Source organism: Phocoena sinus, chromosome 3 (assembly GCF_008692025.1).
Source record: "Phocoena sinus isolate mPhoSin1 chromosome 3, mPhoSin1.pri, whole genome shotgun sequence".
Classification (NCBI taxonomy): Eukaryota; Metazoa; Chordata; class Mammalia; order Artiodactyla; family Phocoenidae; genus Phocoena; species Phocoena sinus.
In genome coordinates, this window is record NC_045765.1 from 124,137,180 (window position 1) to 124,157,014 (window position 19,835).

Consider the following 19,835-nt stretch of genomic DNA (forward strand, 5'->3'; position numbering starts at 1 on the left):
TAGGTAACATTTTCAACCGAACATTTACTACTTCACGCTGGCCCTTTAATTTTTAATTTTGTTCTTTTCCTTTAGAAATGCTTAAGTCCAAAGACTATCTACCTGACATTACACCTGATGATTAACACATTTTTCCTGACTGTGTATTTATGGGATCCCTGCACCAGAATAATTTAATTATAGGTTTTCAACTATGCTTTTTAAAAGTAGAGGAAATATAATCTTCAAATAATTGCAAGCTATGGTATAAAAATGGTGAGTTCCCTAAAACTTCGAAAACTATTATGTGTCAGAAAGCACTGTTGTAAGATGGCTCAAAATGTTTGCAACCTAGTAAACAAAAATCAAATTCATATATAAATGATAGCTGAAGGATATATAAATGATGGTGTTGTTCAAAGGTTAACATGGGAAAATGTTAAAGAATCTACTAAAAACATTTTTCGTAACCCTTTCCTACCTGCATTCTGAAAACAAAAAGTATTACTGGATAACTATATCTTATTGCTATTTACTAATGATATAGACACCTGAGCTGCTTAGGCTATTTGTGTTATGAAAGATGAGTATGGATAAAAACAAAAGCATTTTTAAATTTACTAAGCAAGAGTAATGGGGGAAAAAGGTTTAACGGTTTGGAGAGATGGGGGTAAGAAAATACATTTCTAAAAGAAGAAAAAAAAAATCTTCTTTAAGAAATTCCCATTAGTCAGATGATATCTAAATAAAATTATAAAAATTTGCCAAATCTTTCTCATATAATCAATTTTTAAACAACTTATTGCAATTGTATGGTGATCTAAAGCATACAGAACATCTGTAATAATTTCGTACTCATGAAATCATTTTTTGTGTTTGTGAGTTAACTTTACCATTTTATACATGGGTACACAAGGTTAAAGACCTTGCTCAAGATAAAGAGCAGAGACAGGGACTTGAAATAAGTTTAAAACAGTCTCAATGATCAAACTCTCTCAATGTTGTTTATAAACCAATATCAAAATGAAATAATATAATGTAATAAGAATCCCAAGTCTTAAGAAAACTGTAAGATATTACTACTTTGAGACACCAGGACTCAGATCTGCTCAAAATGATCAACGGTCACTCAAAACTGCAACTGCTGTTAACATACTATAATGCTGAGTTTGAATACTGTCAATGCCACTCAGATGTCTGAACTTTGGTAAGTTTCTTAAAGCCTCAAATTTTTTGAGATAATACATTCTAATTCCCACCCAAAGGTGGGAATTTATACTGTGATTCCTGGATTATCAATTTTTCACAAAGATTAGGAGTGATAAGGGAAGCTGAATACAGTTAAATAATAATCTACTGTTAAGAACTTCACATATCATTTTTATATTAAACCAATCATGGATATAACGTGGACTAGACTGCAAAACACACTCAATTTTTAAGGTACAAATAATAGACTTCTGAGAATATTTGCATTTGCTGACAGACACTTGTGACTATGCACTCAAACACACTAAATTTTAAGAAGTATTATTAAATATAAACTGAATTTTCTAAGAGATATATAATTTTGCTTTCTAATAAACACCTCTACATTGCTGATCCAAGTTTTTATTTTTTAATTTTAATTTTCTTAGGTCATTTTATAAAAACTCAAGCATAAATGTCAATTTTGATACATAACTGAAATCACAACCTATGAGAATCATTTTAATGGTGTTTTAACACTTAAAAACATATATAAAGCAAAGATATTAATGAATTCTATATATACTCTACTTACTCCTCTAACATCTATTTTCATGCTTTACAACAAAATTACCTGCATGTTTACTCTTTCAATCACACAAGAAAGGACATGTAAAACATGCATCTTTGTGTCACATTCTGTAACTTGCTGCAGTAACTGAAAAAGTAGTGTGAACATGGTTTCCAAATACTGTAGGTAAAAAGAAAAAATACAAGTTTGGAATAGAAATGTAAAAACTTTTACATACAGAAATAAGAAATAAAATTAAATCATAATATCAAAGCAATACAAGACAAATAGACAAAACCTTAGCATTACCTATACAACTTCAAAATGATCAAGGTGCCGATATTTAGGGCAGTGATTTTTTTCTTTATTGCTGTTAAATGTGTCCATTTTAGAATTTAATTCATCTAGACACTGAGTAATGTTTTCAGAGGAAAACTGTATCTAAACGTTTTGTGTATAAATTTTATACTGCTAAACCCAACTTTTAACAGTGCTTTGTCATTGGTTTTCCACATATGCCTATTGTTCTGCAAAGTCTACTCATTAAAGCAAAAGGAATGCCATTATTGCAGTCACATACCAGCTGTCTAATGTGGCCCTTAACATATGCTGAGCAGAGATATAAACTTTTGTAGATAAATACTTGTAATTCTAAGAACAACAGAATATTTCTGATTAGGAAATAGAAAACAAAAATCCTATGTCTGGCTTTTAACACCTACATCTTGAAAATTATAGTAGGAGTTAACAAATCACAGGATGCCAGATACATAAACATTTGTTCTTTCACATATCTGGTTCATTTTTATATAGATTGGTAAAACATATTTCTTTCATCCAAAAATACCTAGTGATTCTTTTATTAAAGAAAAATTTCTGCTCTACAAGTTTTCCCATCTATGACCCCATAAGAAATATAAGTAGACATTTTATCATAAAGTTTTCTTCTTGTTTAGTCCTCTCAAGAAAAACAAACACTAACGCGCCAACCTTACTGACATATTTAACAAGAGCTCACTGAGTACCAATTATGTGAAAACACCACACTAGGTGCTGAGAGTTGAGTGAAGGAAAAATAGAAATGAGTAAGACTTGGTATCCTGCTTTTCAAGTAATTTGCAATCTAGTGTAGGATAGACATACACACACAGACAATAGAGGGGGATAACCTAAGGATGAAAAGTAACAGACAAACATGAAATGAAATTACTATGTTTTATAATTGTGAGAAAAAAAGTTCAGCAGTCCACTCCAAAATAGATGACAAGATAACTAAACAAAAAACAAGAAGAATAAAAGTAAACTATTTCAAATTAAAGTTACCAATAAAAGCAATCACTGCCAAAAAATCTAATATACTTTTCAATGCAACTTTAATAAATAACTGATACTACATATATAATCTCAGCTATAAAATAACACAACATTCTAAAAGACATAAGCAGAAATTGTTATAAAACCTAGAAATAAATATTCTTACCGGTAGAAACTGATCTGTTCTAAACTCAAAATCATCAACAGGTGAAGAGCAGTTAAGGAATACTGAGAATATATGAAATTCAGAATATATGAAATTTATCAGGATAAAATATATGTAAAAACCAAATACAACAAACCAATGCAAAATTACATTTTAAACTACCTCATAAATTAATTTTAAAAATAAGTAACAATTTTAAAGTGTTGTTAAAATTCTTTGCAATGAAGTGTTTTAAAAGTTTTTAAAGGATATTTAACTTCAGAGTGGTAGCTGTTTCAATACGGACCTAAAAGAAAGTATACTGTGAATTACAAATCATTCTAGAATTACTAAACATCATTAATAATGAATGACAAAAAATTTATTGCAAATCACTTTCTCTACTTAAAGTCACAGAGTACATTAACATCTAGAAATAAAAGGACATTCTCCTTATTTAGCAAGGACTAAAAAGAAAAAGTAAAATAGTGTCAATTCCCACCCTTCTCAGTTTCCCATAATTTGCTTAAAGGAGTCTTTAATCCAGTGAGTGCTTCCAGGAAGAAAACTAATTTGCCATAACACTGTGGAGAGTGTGGCACTGAGAGAAAAGAGTGTGAAGATGGTGTCAGAGGGAAAGGGAAGGTTGAGAAGCAGAGAAGAGAAGCAGGAAAGCAGGGTGGGCTTGGAGAAGCCAGTGGATGTATAAGTGAAGAGTGAGGGAGGAGAAGAGAAGGAAGAGGGAGGAGGAAAAGGCACACAAATTCCCATTTGTAACCTCAATTACAGGAAGTCCCTGAAATAACCAAAAGATAAAGTCTGATATTTTCTAAATCCCAAAGTTCACAAATACAGAAAGGTTTGTACAAGCTCTTGACCTTGCCAAATCACACTTTCTTTGTGTATCAGCATGTTACCTGGGAAAATCATATCATGACAGCATAATCTTCCTATTTCTTTTCGAGTTTTACCTGTGACTTGACCAGCTAAATGGGCATGGGCTACCACACTCAGTTTCCACACCAAGTAACGTGAACTCAAGCCATGATTAAATGCTATACGCTGCTCTGTAAAATAATGTATCTAAAACTTTTATTTCCTGGCTAAGAGCCATTACTTTCTTAGATTGCTGCTATGCTTCCCACACCTGTAACAGCAACTGGTTTTTCCTTTCAGCCATTTTTCACAAAGAAACAGTTTTGATCATTTTATAGGAGCTTCTGAGGTCTTGAGGTGCTGATTAGGCATATTCATCAAATGTTAAGTACTCTAGTTCCAAATCCACAGATTCTAAGAGCCTGGAGTGCAGATGTTTTCTCACCTGTCTTTTCTTTTTAATCACTGTTTCTAAAGGTAATATGAATATTTCTAGATTTTTAAATGATTTAACAAATGTGCTGATTATCCAATACACGCAAAGCACTATGCCAAGTGTTCTACTATGAAATGACCTAATGAAAAGATGACATACTCATGCAATTAAAAATATTCAACAAGGAACTATAACTCCCAGGCATTGTGTTGGGTGCTGTGGGAAAAAAAGCTGAATAAGACACACCTAGCCCTTGTCCTCAAAAAGCTTATAATCTAGCAGGGGGAAAAAAACACCCAGATATTAAATAATTATCAATAAAAATGGCTAATGTGAAGAGCTTAAGAACAGGATAATCCTCCTGAGGACATGAACTAGTTCTAGTCATCTTCAAATTGTCAGCATTTAGTACAGTGTAAGGCATATAACTGGCACTGTGGCAATAATTTAATTCACAAACATCAGGACTTGAAAGTGCCCCCCAAAAGGAAATCAAACTGTCAGCACACTAACCCTTAAATCTCTCTTGATCTTCCTCCACAAAAGGACCAGAGATGCATTTAACCCATAATGATGACATTTACATAAATAAGTATAGGAAAGAGACATCTGAATGAAAACTAACTATGTTTTCCCTCCTAACAAAGGGAAGAAGTCAGTGCAGTACTGCATGCAGAGAAAAAGATGAAATTAATCATGATGCACTCTAGCTTAACTGCAAGACTAGGAAGCCAGATCATAAGGGAAAACAAAAAGCACACAGTTTAAGAAAAGAGAGGAGCATTTAAAATATGACAAACACAAATAAGAACAAAATTAGCTATTCCTGAGCTATAAAAGAAATAGGAAGTACTTACTGCATAGAGACAATGAACTTTGCAGCAATTCACAAGTAACGGGGGAAAAAATCACGACTTGAATTTACAGAATGCATAGTTGGGAACTGTGACAGAAGATTGGCAGAAGATCATCTAACACAACTTCCAAGACATGATTCAATATATACTTGATAAATAAATGCAAGAATACGAAACAAAACAAAAAAAATCTTCCCTTAACCAGACTCCAAACATAACTTTTCATAGAATAAACCTAGCTTTTTGAAGAAGAATGAAACCTGAAGTATCCAGAACCAGATCTAGACTGTAACTCAGCCTGAGTCTACCCTACACCTTCAGCTGAAACATCAGAAAACTTCTAAGAAGATAACAAACTAATTCCATACTGGGGCAAACAAGTGCCATCAAGCCATCAGAATCATTGGAAGAATCCCAGAGAAGCATGACAGCAACAGAGAAATGAACAAGAAGAAATCACAGGTCAACACTACTTCCAAAGAAGACTGCTACATAAAGGCAAGAGTAACCAGAAACCGGTGTCCAGCATGAGAATGAGCCTTGGCATAACTGTCAGGGTGGTTGATTTGAGTTCTAGACTTGGAGCAGCCTAATGCTTGACCACTACAGCCTGCCCATAGCAGTGAAGGGAATTCCACACATTAGAGCAGTGAGCATGGAGCTGGGACCTGAAATAAATGGCAATGTCTCAGGGACTTAAGACCACCAGGAAAATGTAAGTAAGGCAAACATGAGAGAATAATTATGAAATAGATTATATTTCTCTGCTGAAAAGAAACAGAATAATAATTTTATAATGTTTTATCCTTATCTCTTAACTCTGTCAATAAACATTTTCTAATTTTCTGATTCCATGCTAGGCATGGAAAGAGATACTAATATGAATAATATTATCCTACTCATTGGCTCTTTTATTACTTGGTACTATTATGGTACTATTTTTACTCTATTATACAGTCAAGATCACTGAATTACATATTTTCTTCTGAAATACACATGTAAATAACTTTCTTAAAAGGATAAAAAGCACCTTCCATATTTTCATCTCCTTTTAAGAAAAACATTCTAAAGCTCATTTTCATATAATATGGATACCATACACATCATTACAAAACCAAAATGGACTATAAGAAAGTTACTGAAGTTTCCTTTCTTCCTGGTTTTAGAGTGCCCTAATACCTTGATGTCTCAAACACATTTTATTTTTTATTTTTTTGCGGTACACGAGCCTCACACTGTTGTGGGCTCTCCCGTTGCGGAGCACAGGCTCCGGACGCTCACGGGCCCAGCTGCTCCGCAGCACGTGGGATCTTCCCGGACCGGGACACGAACCTGTGTCCCCTGCATCGGCAGGCAGACTCTCAACCACTGCACCACCAGGGAAGTCCTCAAACACATATTTTTGATATTTCCTTCGGAAATTACTGGGTTGGCCCAAAAGTTTGTTCGGGTTTTTTCCACAACATCTTACCCAATGTATTTGCTGAATATAAGTGAATTTAGAATTCATTTTGTGAAAACACAGACTAACACAGAGTTTAAAACCTGTAACAGTTTTTTTGAGACACAAAGGATGGTCAAGTGGGAAAACCTGAAACTGTAAGAAAGTGTGACAGAACTGGGAGACCCATATAAGGCAGAAGAGTGGAAAGACAGAAGAATTTCAATGTACCTTGTTGAAAATACCTCTGCCCAGATCCCAGCTGCACCTCCCACAGTGAATTCAGGGTTTGCTACAGTCATGTACATGCCACTCAAAGTCCCTTCTTAAACTCCATCAACTGGCTTTCCACCTGAAAAACTCCCTATTTCTATGCTGGTAGTCAACCTGCCCATGAAGATGGCCTTTCCTCTGCTTGACAGACAATAACCCCCACACACCCCACCCCCAAACTATAAACCTTCTGGCTGTACCACAGTCTACATTATACACTGCCTCTTACAAGGCTGAAAGAGTACACTGATGCTAATTTTTAAGTAGCTTCCTGCTTGTTTTATTGAAGGTTGCATAAATAAGTAAAACAAAAAAAAATTTTAATTACTTATAATTTCCGAAATTGAAAGGTTATTACTGGATCAGAAACCTTACCACTAAAGAAACCAAATATGTAAATCAAATATTCTGGTTAGAGAATCCTCTGGGGTTCCCAGGAAAAGAAAGTTCCTTTCACCTAAAATTTAGTCATTCTGTTTACACTGTGGTAACAACATTCTCAAATCTGAAACTTGCCATAAGCACTGCATCTACTAAGTAACATGTTCTAAGAGGGATAGAAGAAAGCATGCAGAAGATATTTTTTAATGGATTTTTCAATAAAGCATTGTACCACTGTTGTTCTTATAAAAAATTAATAAAAATGGAACCTTACTTGATATCATGTCGAAAAATAAATCCCAGATGGAATAAAGAACCACGTGTGAAGAAAACGGATTTATTAAACAAGAAACAAAAAGAACAAAATGAAAAAGAGGATATCAATAAATCCAATTATACTGAAATTAAGAACCTCTGCTCGGGACTTCCCTGGTGGTACAGTGGTTAAGAATCTGCCTGCCAATGCAGGGGACATGGGTTCAATCCCTGGTCCGAGAAGATCCCACATGCTGCGGAGCAACTAAGCCTGTACGCCACAGCTACTGAGCCTGCGCGCCACAGCTACTGAGCCTGCACTCTAGAGCCCGCGCACCACAACTACTGAGCCCGCATGCCACAACTACTGAAGACCGAGCGCCTAGAGCCCATGCTCTGCAATAAGAGAAGCCACCACAATGAGAAGTCTGTGCATCACAGCAAAGAGTAGCCCCCCTTCGCCACAACTAGAAAAAGCCTGCAGGAAGCAACAAAGACCCAACGCAGCCAAAAATAAATTAAGTAATTAATTTAAAAAAAAAAAGAAGCTTAGAAGTTAAAATTTTCAAAGTAGCATTATCTTAAACCGAATCAAAATTCCCAAAAAAGTTTCCAAATACTGCAATATTATAAATGCTTGCCCGTTATGCCTAGATCAAGTTTTAATTGCTAAATACTGATGAAAAGTTGTAACACTATTTCAAATAAATCAAAAAATTTTCACTCAATTTGCATTATATTCCTCCAGATCAAACACTATCAGAGATATTTACTCTACCCAGTAGCTGACATTATAAAATTTTATAGAGTCCTGAGTTAGGGGTTTTTGAGCACAAGTCACCCATTCTCCTTGTTTGGCCCTGCAATAAACCTTCCTCTGCTCAAAAAAAAAAAAAAAAATAATTTATAGAGTCCTATACCAACTGGAGAAGTTGCTTTCTCCAGTTGCTGCACTATTTCTATTCTGCCACAGCAAGCCTTGTAATAACATGGCTATAAGACTAGGAAGCCACGTAGACAACTAGTTAAATGTATCCCTACTCCATAACAGCAGCAATCAAGCAAGAGAACATAGACTCTGAAAGCCAAAGAAGATTTAGATTCATCAGAATCTATATACTTTGTGTGTGTGTGTGTATGTGTATATGCATACAAATGCACTCATGTATGTTTGTACATGTATGTCTGAATGTCTGTACATTGTTGTGTATGTCTGTATGTATAAGGTATCTTCCCACATTTCATTAGCCAGCGTTTCTCACAGATTGAAATTAGAATAGTATATCTTATATACTATTGATTTTAAATGTACTTTAAAAAGGGGGGGGGGACACAATGTATGCACCATGAACTTAGTGTCTTACAAAACACTGTCTTCTTAAGAAGTTATAAGAAAATAATTCTGGCAGGACAAAACTGTAAAAGCGTAAAAATGAGATGCAGCCACTGGAAGACATACAGGAAAAGGGCAAATCTGTATCTACAGCAGCATTTCCTCAAAGTATATTCCTTGGATATTAATGTTTTTGTCATCTTGGATAGTCACTACACAGATGTACATTTTAAAGATTCTTATGGGTCCTACAGTAAAGAGGATTATTTGAATATTTAGTCCAGTGTTTTCCAAACTTAACTGGCCATGAAACCCTTTTCCCCCAATAATGTTTATTGATGTGATAGATTTAATGTTCTGCTTTTAAAGTGCTGACCTAAATGACTCATTTTCTCTTCACTTCTCTCCTAATAGACTCATTAAAAAAAGAATATAAGATCCAAGAAATTTCTCTTTCCCACAGAAAATAGACCTGAAATTTAAATCTTCTGTAACACTTTCATAAAGCATTTAATGTCTTCTCTCTGATACCACTGATAGAACAGCAAATAATATTTCCAACTAGGAAAACAAAACTTAAATCTTACAAATGCTTCATTCTAAAGCTATTACAAAAGTAAATTAATTCCAGCAAATAGTATTCTTAGAAACAGCTAAGTTTTATTATATTAACAAACTTCTAAGAATTTAAACATGGTAAAATAAAACTGGATTCTCTTGTTTAAGCATGGAATGCTTAAACTATTTAATAATTACAGAATGATATTTAGAGTAAATTCTCAATTATTTACACAAAGTAGGTAACATTTAAGTAGAAAATCCAAAAATCAGTTCTATTTGCTTTTAGAATGTATCACTGCTTCTGCAATTATAATGTTTTCTTAATTTCGTAATTTCTCTATGTTTTCCTTTGTTGAACATTAAAAGTAGTTTATATTACCATGGCACACATGTGAAAACAAGAAAAGTATGACCCAAGCCTTTGCTGAAAAACAGGATAATTGGGTAGGTTCGAAATTTTTTTAAAAGGTGGTATATTGAGAAATGATTAAACAAGGTCTTAGCATAATTTGGGCGGTGGTGGTGGTGGAATCACTTAATTTTATCTAAAAATAATTTGAAGCTCAGAAAAAAAATCAACCAGATTCACTTTTTAAAGACTATGCTGGAGTCAAACCTAAGCACAAGACAAAGAAAATGTACAGTGAGTCATGAATATATTTACTCAGGCATAAAATAAAGTACCAACAGTGGGGGTGGGGTGGGGGGAGGATACTATTCCACACTATGTTGAACTTCTTTTAAAAAACCTCTGGCGGGCTTCCCTGGTGGCGCAGTGGTTGAGAGTCCGCCTGCTAATGCAGGGGACACGAGTTCGTGCCCCGGTATGGGAAGATCCCACATGCCGCGGAGCGGCTGGGCCTGTTAGCCATGGCTGCGGAGCCTGCATGTCCGAAGCCTGTGCTCCGCAACGGGAGAGGCCACAACAGTGAGAGGCCTGCGTACCGCAAAAAAACAAAAACAAAAACAAAAACCTCTTTGGGGACTTCCCTGGTGGCACAGCGGATAAGACTCCACGCTCCCAATGCAGGGGGCCTGGGTTCGATACCTGGTCAGGGAACTAGATTCCACACTCATGCCGTAACTAAGAGTTCCAATGCCACAACTAAGGAGTCTGCCTGACGCAACTAAGACCTGGTGCAACCAAATAAATAAATAAATATTTTTTTTAAAAAAAACCCTCTGAGTAAATGACATACAATAAAGCAGCAAACCTACTTGCCTTGAAGGGGAACGAAAGAAGCAACAAAGACGTCATTATCAAGTTTTCAGTAACACAAAATCAAGAATATTATGTGAACACTATACATAAAGTCCTAAAATAAACAATTCCAAAGGTAAACAAAAAAAACCCCAAAACTGAGAGACAAAGAAAAAATCAATAGTAAGGGTGAAACAGATTATGGTGTTATCTTAAATGTAAAAATGACAAATTCTATCCTGAATAAGAAAAAGGACACGTAAAGCTATAAAAGGATTTTTAAAAAACTGTTCTTTTATTCTTATTAAAAAATTATAATTTTAGATTAGTAGAGTTTGGTTAAATTTTTTTTAATTTACTAGTGATGAGAAGGGCAAAAAATAATCAAAGGACTTTTTTCCCTCAAATCAAACTACTCACCAAGGAATAACTACAGCACTGAAAGGCCACCAACATTCTAAAGAAAGATATAAACCACTTCTGAATTTGAACTTTAACATATGTTAAACTTATAAAAATAACTCTTTTAAAACCTTTAAGCAACATACCACTAAGTCTTGATCCTGAAGCAAGTTACAAATTGCCTCATATAACATGGGTCTTAAGTCAGACTTGAATTTCACAGAAATCCACTGACCAATGAGCCAAATCACCCTGCGTCGCAATGGCTTATACCTAGATAGGGAAAATCATGAAATTAAAAGGTTACATATTTTAAGAAGCCTATTTCACTTAGTATATTTCATCGTTTAAATCTAAAGTGTAGTAAGAAAACAATATGCATTTTTATATAAAAGTTTAAAAGCACTTTTAAATGTACCACAGTATAAATACTAACAAAGTTCTGATTTAAAAAACTGAAAATTCTTAGGCAGATATATTGTACATCTGATTATTTTGTATTACAGAATTACAACATAGTTATGTACATAAAAACCAAGTCCACTTCTGTTCCTTAAAGTAACCAAAAAAAGTTAATCTAAATAGGTATAACTAGCAAATGTTCCAAACCCTAAGGCTGGAGAGGCCCCAAAAAGTAATAATAAAGGAATTTTCCAATTCCAATTCTGTTAATCTCATAAAGATTATTTTCAGAACACTGTGAGAAATCTCTAGACATATAAAATATGCATATAAATTTATACTGATTTCAGCTAAAGTTTCTAATTTTGTAAAAGGTGCCCAATTACAAATTGTGACTCAGATTACCAAAATAATGATTTGTATTTTTTAAGTTATAAAACTTTACAGTAACATGTACATATATTTGTTCCTCTATGGCCATCTTTGCTAAAGAAAAGGAAGGTTCTTTAGGCAAAGAGAAAAATCACTTGTGTCCAAGAATTCCACCCACAAAGTCTCTTCTTGATATTATATTTATTTTAGTGGCAAGATGATATTTATTTCTGGGTGAAAATGTAGTAAACTAATGAATATACCACATTTTTTAGAAAATTATAATCTTATATGATTAAACACGTAAAAAGAATTATTCACCAAGTTCCAAAAGAAGTGTATTCCCTGCTTTCAAAATGTTTAACATACCTAAAAGAATTAAAGACCACAAAACTATATACTAGGATTGCAGAATCGAAGAGAGAAGAGCAGGCAGAGGGAGATGGGATTTGAACAGTCTTTAAGATAAATAGCATTTGGGGCAAAAAACTGAAAAGATGCCACTTCAGGGGACAGGGACAATTTGAACAAAGTCCCAGAGGTGGAAGTAAACAAGACTTGTGTAGAGTAAAGGAAGGAACCACAGAGTCTTTAATTTTGGACTGAGATCTCTGGGATTACCACATTCAACATTCTGTTCTCGACAAAGAGAATGAAGCTCAGAAAGGTTCAAATTCCAAGATGACAGTCACTTCTGGGCAAAGTTAAGAATAGGAGTCAGTTTGTTCCTCAAAGTGTAGTTCCTTGACCGCAGTATCATTATCTGGAAGTGTGACAGAATCACACAATCTGACCCAGAACCTGCATTTTAACAAGATCACCAGGTGATTCATATGCACATTAAAGTTTGAGAAATACTGGTCTAGTTCAGTTCTGTCCAAAAGAAATATAATGCAAGCCAAACATGCAATTTTAAATTTGTTAGTACCCACATTAAAATAAGTAAAAAGATACATGTGAAAATTTAATATGCAATATATCCAAAATATTATCATTTCAACATGTAATTAATACATGGTTGATCAGTCTAGACTAAACAGCCTACAAGGGTTTAAGGACAAGCAAAGTACACATGTGTCTCCCTACTAAAGGCTTTCTCTCCAACAGAGGCTCACTAGCTCTCTGAGGGCAGAATTGAAGCCCATCTTACTCACCACTGCCTCTACAGGACACAGCAAATTCCAGTGCTGAAAATATTTGATTGAATAAATGACTGAATAACTGAATGGATAGCTACTTAATGGTCAAAATTACTTTTAAAGTGTCTCCAGCTCTACAATTCTATGGCTCTAAATATTTATAAAATGATCCATATATAGATAGTTTTCTATTCATTTATTAAAGTAGTCAAGATATGTTAACTGATCTATGACTATATGCTAGGCATCCTGACAAGTATCACATCTACAGAAATAAATCACTAGAACTGCACGATTCAAAACAAGAAAAAAGTATCTTGGAATTTTTTTTTAGGTGTCTAATTTTAAATGAAGAAAAATTTTAAAAATTATGAAAGACCCTTTCCCTTCCATTTTACTCATTCAGTACCTAAAATTAAAATAATTAGGCAAGTATTTAAATGTATATGCAACAGAAGAATTGGGCAAAAACCCTACTAAATGTCAGATAGATCTGTACTACTGAATTAGGCACCTCAATACAAGCCTAATGTGTGTCCAAATACTTTTTGCCATGGTGTCTCTGCAACTCCTTCTCCCCAAAGACTTGCAGTATGCTCTCTCCGTGTGATCCCAAGGCAGTCACCTTTGATGGATGTTACTTTGGTTAGGCTACTTCTGGCATCAGGCCTAGCCTCTATTAAGTCTCCAATTGGCTTCCTTTTGTACACAATTTCTTTCTAGAATTCAGACATCTCCATCTTCTGTTACCTTTGCATAAAATTTCCTCCTGCAAATCCCATTACTGGGCATACAGCTGGAGAAAACCATAATTTAAAAAGACACATGCACCCCAGTGTTCACTGCAGCACTATTTACAATAGCCAGGTCATGGAAGCAACCTAAATGCCCATCAACGGACAAATGGATAAAGAAGCCGTGGTATATATATACAATGGAATATTACCCAGCCATAAAAAGGAACGAAATTGGGTCATTTGTAGAGACGTGGATGGATCTAGAGACTGTCATACAGAGTGAAGTCAGTCAGAAAGAGAAAAACAAATATCGTATATTAACGCATATGTGTGGAATCTATAAAAATGGTACAGATGAATTGGTTTCCAAGGCAGAAATAGAGACACAGATGTAGAGAACAAACGTATGGACACCAAGGGGGGAAAGCGGGGGTGGGGGGTGAGGGGGTGGTGGTGGGATGAACTGGGAGACTGGGATTGACATGTATACACTAATATGTATAAAATAGATAATTAATAAGAACCTGCTGTATAAAAAATAAATTAAAAAAACAAAAAAACTAAACTAAAAAACAAAAATTTCCTCCTGCAAACTAGCTTATGTAACATCAAATACTTCACACATGTCACAATTCACATTTGAAGTAAAATAACAAGAAACAATTTTGCTTATTTTTCAGTTATAAGATTCACAAGTCTTATTCCTTTCTACACTGGACACTATCAGCTAAGTCAGACTATGACTTTTTTAAAATTTTAAGCAATTTTAATGCTTTCTTGTCTTCATTAGAAAATCAATAAGATGAAATAAGTATATAACAAACACAGAGTTTTATACTTGCCTATTGTGAATGACTTGTAATTCTGGAAGAAGCTGGTTTTTAAACCACTGATCAAAATCAACACTGTCAAACAGCTCATAAGCCGCTAATCCAACAGCATTATACACTAAGAAGAAAAAATTTAATTTCAGATACTGGGCAAAATGCTAATTGTCCTTATGCAAGAAAATAAGCCTTAAGGACTACTTTGAAATATGTAATATGTTAATAGAGAGAAATCTACAATATGTTAATCTGGGAAATTATTTAAACAGACATTTTAGAAACATTATTTAAGTTACTTTATGTTTTTCTTAAATACTCAGTGCTTTCAAACAGAAAATTACATTCATTTAAAAATATTCAAGTCAAATTATAAAAACAACATCTGCTTCCAAATAGATGCAATGTTTTATGCTATGGGGTCCCTAATTATCCTATTTCCAGCCTCTTCTCTCACCACAACCCATTAAACTCCATGTTCCAATTAAACAAAAATACACCCAATTCAAAACTTAACTGGACTTGTTCCTCTTCCCTTCAAGTTTCTGTCCCTACTGCTCCTTCTGTCTGGAACCGCCCCCTCCCCCTTATTAACTCTCACTTATCCTGTGTTTGCACAGAACACTTCTTTAGGAGCCTTTCCTTGGGTACACCAAAACTACCTTGTAGTTTTCCACAGTACTAAATAATTACCACCTATTGTAGCATTAATCAACTGATACTATGTTATAATCAACTGTCTGTTTACTTGGCTATCTCCACCACCAGGCAGCTCCTAAATTTAAGGTATCTTTACATCCCAACTCTCCCAGCATAACACCTGCCACAAAAGAGACACACCATCTTCTGAAGAAATGTTTCTAAATCATTTTCGTTTAACATACCAGCATCTTTGATTAACAGTGCATTCATATCTTCCACGTTAGTGGGCCCTGAAAAAATAAGTATCAGCAAACGTAAATAAAACTAGTTTTTAAAAGATATTTAAACTCAATTTGTTAGTTTCTCAATTCATTAAGTACAATATATTTTGTGATATTAAATATACATGTAGGTGTAAAGAGAAAGTTTAAGTTTTGTTACCATCACCGTTAGAGAACACAGATACAACATGTAAAGCTATATTACAATTTTAAAAAATCATTATAACATATATGGAAAATGTTATGTCAAGCAGCATTCTAGAAAAATATATGCCAAATTGCTAACTATTGTATTATACCCTGATTATAAGAGAAAATTCTTAGAAAGAATAAAAAGATGAATCCCACAATAGGAAAAAAAAAGAACAAGTATTCACACAAGAAGTTCTAAACATAAAAAATAAACCAGGTTATGACAATACATTAAAGGGTTAACAACAAAATGCAAAGTACAAACAGAAAAACGAGAGCCATTACATAATGTGAAAACTTCAGAATAAAAGCCGGCAGTCTCTGCACTACTCTCCAGAAAGGAGACTACCATGGTTATTAAGACAGGAAAAAATACAGTTTACTTAGTTAGTATATTTCTTTAGAATAGAAAGTTTTCTAGCAAGTTTATCAAAGCACCTTTCTGCTGTTAAATATGATTTCTTAAGCTCACTAGTCCAATTACTAGAGTTAAGTACAGCCCCAAATAAGCAAATCGCTCCAGAACTAGAAAGAAAATAACTAAACTGAAATTACTGAAAACCTTACCACCTCATAGAGCAACTTACCACAGTGTAACCTAATTAGCTTACCTACTTTCCTACAGTGGTTCAAGAAAAACTGAAAATACAATTATTATTCAAATTATCCTTAAAAATGAACACAAAAAACTTGACTGATAGCTCATTTCTTCCCTTGGTTTATAACTTAAGCAGGAATATTCTATTAAATTTTTGAGAAAACAAAAGCCTAAAAAGTGAGCTACCCTTTATAATACTACAAACAAGATCAGGAATCTCCTTCTCTACAGAAGATTCTCTTGCTGTTATTTCCTTACATTACCACCTACTCAATACTTGAACCATTATAATGTGACTCCTGCCCAAACCAATCAAGTAACCTGTTTAAGACTCTGAAGTTCAGGAATAGTCTTTGATAGCTTTCCCTTGCCCAGCAGTCAGTTAATTGCCAAAAGTCAATCAACAGTTACTAAGTGTGCTAGGCACTGGGAACAACGTGTGAACAACACAGATGTGTTCATGGCCTCCTCTCTGAAATTTACAGTATAGAAGAATAGTCAGTGATAAATCACTTTTTACAAATGAATCTATTTACAAAACAGAAGTAGAGTCACAGATGTAGAAAACAAACTTATGGTTACCAAGGGGGAAAGGGAGGTGGGGTAGGGATAAATTGGGAGATTGGGACTGACATACACACACAACTATACATAAAATAGCTAACTAATAAGAACCTACTGTGTAGCACAGGGAACTCTACTCAATACTCTAATGACCTATATGGGAATAGAATCCAAAAAAGAGTGGACATATGTATAACTGATTCACTTTGCTGTACAGCAGAAACTAACATAACATTGTAAATCAACTACACTCTGATAATAAAAATAACTAAAAAAAAGATAAATCACCTGTGACACTTAAAGAATTTAATTACTTGTGTACAAAGTACAATCATCAAGTGCTAAAATTTTCACTTCATCATTTTCTCTTAAATCCATTACCTTCTTTCCATTCCCACTGCCACCATTCTAAGGCTAATAACATTTATTATTTTAACTTCTTCTCCCACTACTTCCTATAGCATGCTCCAAATAGACTATTTCTCCAACCAATATACTTGACTGCTATTTTGTTTATGCTTACCACATAAACCACAGCAAAATCTAATTACCACATTCAAGGCCTATCTCATTTGTGAATTGCCCATCCTTGTTTTCTATCTTGAAGGCCACTCTTTCAGAAAAGTACACATTCTGTCTTTCTCAAATTCATGTCTAGTGTATGATCTAGGAAACACTGCACTGCACATAGTAGGCACTCAAAATATTTTACTGAACACTAATTAAAAGATAAATCAAAGTATCACAAAATATACCTCACCTTGAAGTGTTTGCATCATTTCTAAAAGTACAGGAGTAAGAGTCTGATTATATTCATGGAATATATCTATAAATAATACTTCAGTGCATGGCTGTTGGGGGAAAAAAATTTCTAATGAAAACAATGGTATACTGCATTAATTAATTCTACATTAAAGCAAAGAATACTCATTCTTAAAACTCTATGTTTCCAATTCTTGATGTTTTTTGAAAAGAAGTTTATTGCTGTTTTTTGTAAACACAGTCAGAAATAAAATCAAATTTAATAATTTAATTATTAACATGGAATGTTTATTTCACTATTTCAATCATTTGGCATTATGCATTCCAAAACACCAAACTGCGAAGAGGAGAAATTTACATGTTTAATTAATAATTCTTTAAATCTAAAAAGCAATCTGGAGCCACATTCATTTACAGAATTATAAATGACTGTCCAGGAATTAATGTTAAAACCTGTATATTTTCTTGGCAATGACTTAAGTAACAACAGCAATTCATGAATTCAATTCACCAGAGTTGTTCTTCCTTTAACAGACACAAAAAGAAATCACAAATAAAAAGAATGATTCATTTTCATTCTTAAAAGTACTGAATCACTAGATGTTTCATAATATAAAGTATAATTAAATGTTGAAGGTATTGTGCTTTATGTTTAAAAAGGAATCTTACAGATATACAGACTGAAATATGTACAGATGAAATGACATGTCATCTCAGATATTTACTTCAAAATAATCTAAGTGGTTTGTAAAAGAGTGCTTCTATGAAACAAGACTAGCCATGAGTTGATAACTGATAAAATAGGTTTTGAATACAGAAGAGTTCATGATATTATTCTATTTTTTAATATGTTTAACATTTTCCATAAGAGAAAGTTTTAAAAACTTAAAGCAACAAAATTTTTAAAAAAAACTTTTAAGTGGGCTTCCCTGGTGGCGCAGTGGTTGAGAGTCCGCCTGCCGATGCAGGGGACACGGGTTCATGCCCGGTCCGGGAAGATCCCACATGCTGCGGAGCGGCTGGGCCCGTGAGCCATGGCTGCTGAGCCTGCGCATCCGGAGCCTGTGCTCCGCAATGGGAGAGGCCACAACAGTGAAAGGCCCACGTACCGCAAAAAAAAAAAAAAAAACTTTTAAGTACTAATATTTTCTATGGAAGCTTATGATACTTAAAAACTGTAACACACTTAGGAAAATAATGGCAAATTACATAAATTATGTAAACACAACAAAAAGAATAGTTCAAAGACCACATTTGATAAATCTTCCTCAAATATTGCCCTTATCAATAAATGTATATTTAAAAAGCATTCTATAACTAAAAGCAATGGGCTGGTCTCTGAGAATCATACTAGATAGTAAGAGAAATAATGTATCAAAAGGAGCTTTATAATTACTGAAATACTTAGGAGGAAAAAAGTCATTCTAGCCAAAAAAAGGTAGCTTTCACTGCAAAAACATTTCCTACTTCTGCAATGACAGTTATTTCCCAATCAATTTGTAAAATGAAGAAAAATTCAGCTTGCAAAGCTCCAACTTAAACAAAAATTTCAGATCTAAGTTCATAATTTAATTAAGTACTTTCCTCTCAAATATGGACTCTTCCAATTATGAATAAATGTTCCCTGTCTGACTTAATGCTTGAAATCTTCAATAGAGTATCATTCTCTACTAAGAGTTATAGAAGCATTAAACTTTTCCCTATCAAGTTTTCTTTCAATCAGTACTCACCCTCAAACTGTATTTCCAAGAATCTCCTCCTGTTTCTTCCACTGCTGCAATTAAAAATATAACAAATGATGCTCTCCACAAATGCAATAATGATGTTTCCAAAATCTCAGTTTGGAAAACAAAGACTTTAAATAATATCAATATAATATAGCTGTGAACTGCTTTAAAATAACACTGAGAGCGCATGCTTGGGAACACAAGGCCTTACAAAGATTTCTTTACTATAACCTACAGAACATATCTGTGTACATCACAGTCATCTATCAAGTGCTCATATCCATAAGGATTCTCACTTTCATTAAGAACTCTGTATGGAGGAAAGCTCAAAGTACTTGTCACTCCCAGAGTATGTGACATCACCTGATACACTATCATTACA

The 19,835-nt window shown here is 34.0% G+C and overlaps 1 protein-coding gene across 11 annotated transcripts in view; it reads right to left on the reverse strand.

Annotated features, from left to right (window-relative positions):
- The window catches only part of IPO11 (importin 11), a 256,286-nt gene that overhangs the window by 157,603 nt on the left and 78,848 nt on the right, over window positions 1-19,835 (reverse strand). For 10 of the 11 annotated variants that reach the window (XR_004349281.1, XM_032627475.1, XM_032627469.1 and 7 more), the window contains 8 exons: window positions 19,457-19,500; window positions 17,725-17,815; window positions 15,572-15,619; window positions 14,706-14,811; window positions 11,360-11,486; window positions 3,471-3,504; window positions 3,219-3,259; window positions 1,802-1,918 (listed from right to left, as the gene is read on the reverse strand). Coding sequence is in view for 10 of the 11 variants with exons in the window: in XM_032627475.1 (XP_032483366.1) it covers window positions 1,802-1,918; window positions 3,219-3,259; window positions 3,471-3,504; window positions 11,360-11,486; window positions 14,706-14,811; window positions 15,572-15,619; window positions 17,725-17,815; window positions 19,457-19,500 (608 nt within the window). In the remaining variant the exon portion in view is untranslated. The remainder of the gene's footprint in view (window positions 1-1,801; window positions 1,919-3,218; window positions 3,260-3,470; window positions 3,505-11,359; window positions 11,487-14,705; window positions 14,812-15,571; window positions 15,620-17,724; window positions 17,816-19,456; window positions 19,501-19,835) is intronic. The other variant, XM_032627473.1, reaches the window with a different exon arrangement.